General features: G+C 45.6%; 2 protein-coding genes across 12 annotated transcripts in view; one reads left to right on the forward strand and one right to left on the reverse strand.

Annotated features, from left to right (window-relative positions):
• dcst2 (DC-STAMP domain containing 2) overlaps positions 1 to 694 on the reverse strand; it is an 11826-nt gene extending 11132 nt beyond the window's left edge. For all 9 annotated transcript variants that reach the window (XM_036215971.1, XM_024258332.1, XM_036215973.1 and 6 more), the window contains exon 1: positions 563 to 694. In XM_036215971.1, the coding sequence (XP_036071864.1) occupies positions 563 to 663 (101 nt within the window). In that variant the 5' untranslated portion in view covers positions 664 to 694. The remainder of the gene's footprint in view (positions 1 to 562) is intronic.
• dcst1 (DC-STAMP domain containing 1) overlaps positions 679 to 1422 on the forward strand; it is a 12557-nt gene continuing 11813 nt past the window's right edge. For all 3 annotated transcript variants that reach the window (XM_024258342.1, XM_024258343.1, XM_024258344.2), the window contains exon 1: positions 679 to 949. In XM_024258342.1, the coding sequence (XP_024114110.1) occupies positions 781 to 949 (169 nt within the window). In that variant the 5' untranslated portion in view covers positions 679 to 780. The remainder of the gene's footprint in view (positions 950 to 1422) is intronic.

The following is a 1422-nucleotide window of genomic DNA, read 5'->3' on the forward strand; positions in this document are numbered from 1 at the left end:
GAGCGTGCTGGCTTGACACCAGTGCCCTGCAGCTGCAGGTCCAGCGCATCGAGGTGGCTTGAGATGTTGGTGCTTGTTCAATATTTATTGTTAAATCAAAACTTGTTTGGTACCATATTAGAAGGTTATTTGTTCAACCTTGGCTTTGTTCAGTTTAACATTTTGGCCCACCGTGTATTTGAGTTTGAGACCCCTACTGTAGTGATGCGCTGCAGAATGAAAGGAAAAAGGTTTCTTTTAATAACTAGTCTCTGTTTAATGGTGGGTTTTATCAATGCTGTGCATTTTTGTGAGTTATGGAAAACTGTACTTCAAATGGGAAAACAAGTTGTTTTTTTTAGGATTCCTTCAGCTTTCACATTAAAGTTGTGGTTTTAGAATATACATTAAAATATAAGTACGGCTGCTTTTCGGTTTTTCTGCTGCGTCGGTACTGAATGCATCAAGATCCTGGAAAAACGGACAAAGTTCCCAACAGAAAAGCTAGCTAAACGCTAGCCACAGGCGGCACGCGCTCCACTAGCTGCATTTTGGCGGGTTCTGACTAAATCCGGGTCTTTACCTCTTTAAAAGCCCGCTGAGGGTACTGGTATTCCCGCCTCTCACCACCCGGATCCGGACTTCTCTCCTGGGCAGGAGCCGTTCCTCCTCCTCGCCGCTCATCGTGGACCGTTCCGAACCAAAGCGTGTTCTGCTGGACCTCACCGAGAAACGGCAGGAACGACGAACCTTCGAGAACTTCAGCTCCCAGAGAGACCGTTTCCACGCACACGCAGGAAAATGGAGGAGGACGGTCGTCCCGGTTCCGCCCTGGTCCGGATACTCGCGCTGGTTCCGACTCTCCGTTTGTTGTTCCTCCGCGTCCGCGGGGTCCTCCTCGGTGTATTGGCGGCGTTTCCCGCGGTCCGTCTGGTCCTCAGAGGCCTGTTCGGAGGGCTGAGCGGCGCAGGTAACCGGACGGAAACCGACCGGAACCGAGGTTCTGATTCTCTTCAGGAAGCGATTTGATCGATTTTAATAATCAAAACTCGATTACTAACAGGAGCTGCTGGCGCTTCAACAGGCAGCAGTGGTTACCATGGTGACCAGAAACCTCATTAATGTTAGCAGTTTGAAGTAATGAATATGGAAATACTTTTTATAACAATGTGATTTTTATTAGGTGATTTTATTGTCATTTCAGTAGAAGAGAGGTCTGCTGAGGATAAGCTTTATTGTCAATATCCCATGAACAATGAGATTGGAGCAACCAGTTAATGCAAAGAAGAAATGTAGCATAATATAAAATATAAAACAGCTCAATATATACAAAGAATTGCGCAAATATATATATACACAGACGTGGACAAAATTGTTCATACCCCTCAGTTAAAGAAGGACAAACCCACAATTCTCACTGAAATCACTTGAAACTTACAAAAG

Source organism: Oryzias melastigma, linkage group LG16 (assembly GCF_002922805.2).
Source record: "Oryzias melastigma strain HK-1 linkage group LG16, ASM292280v2, whole genome shotgun sequence".
NCBI lineage: Eukaryota > Metazoa > Chordata > Actinopteri > Beloniformes > Adrianichthyidae > Oryzias > Oryzias melastigma.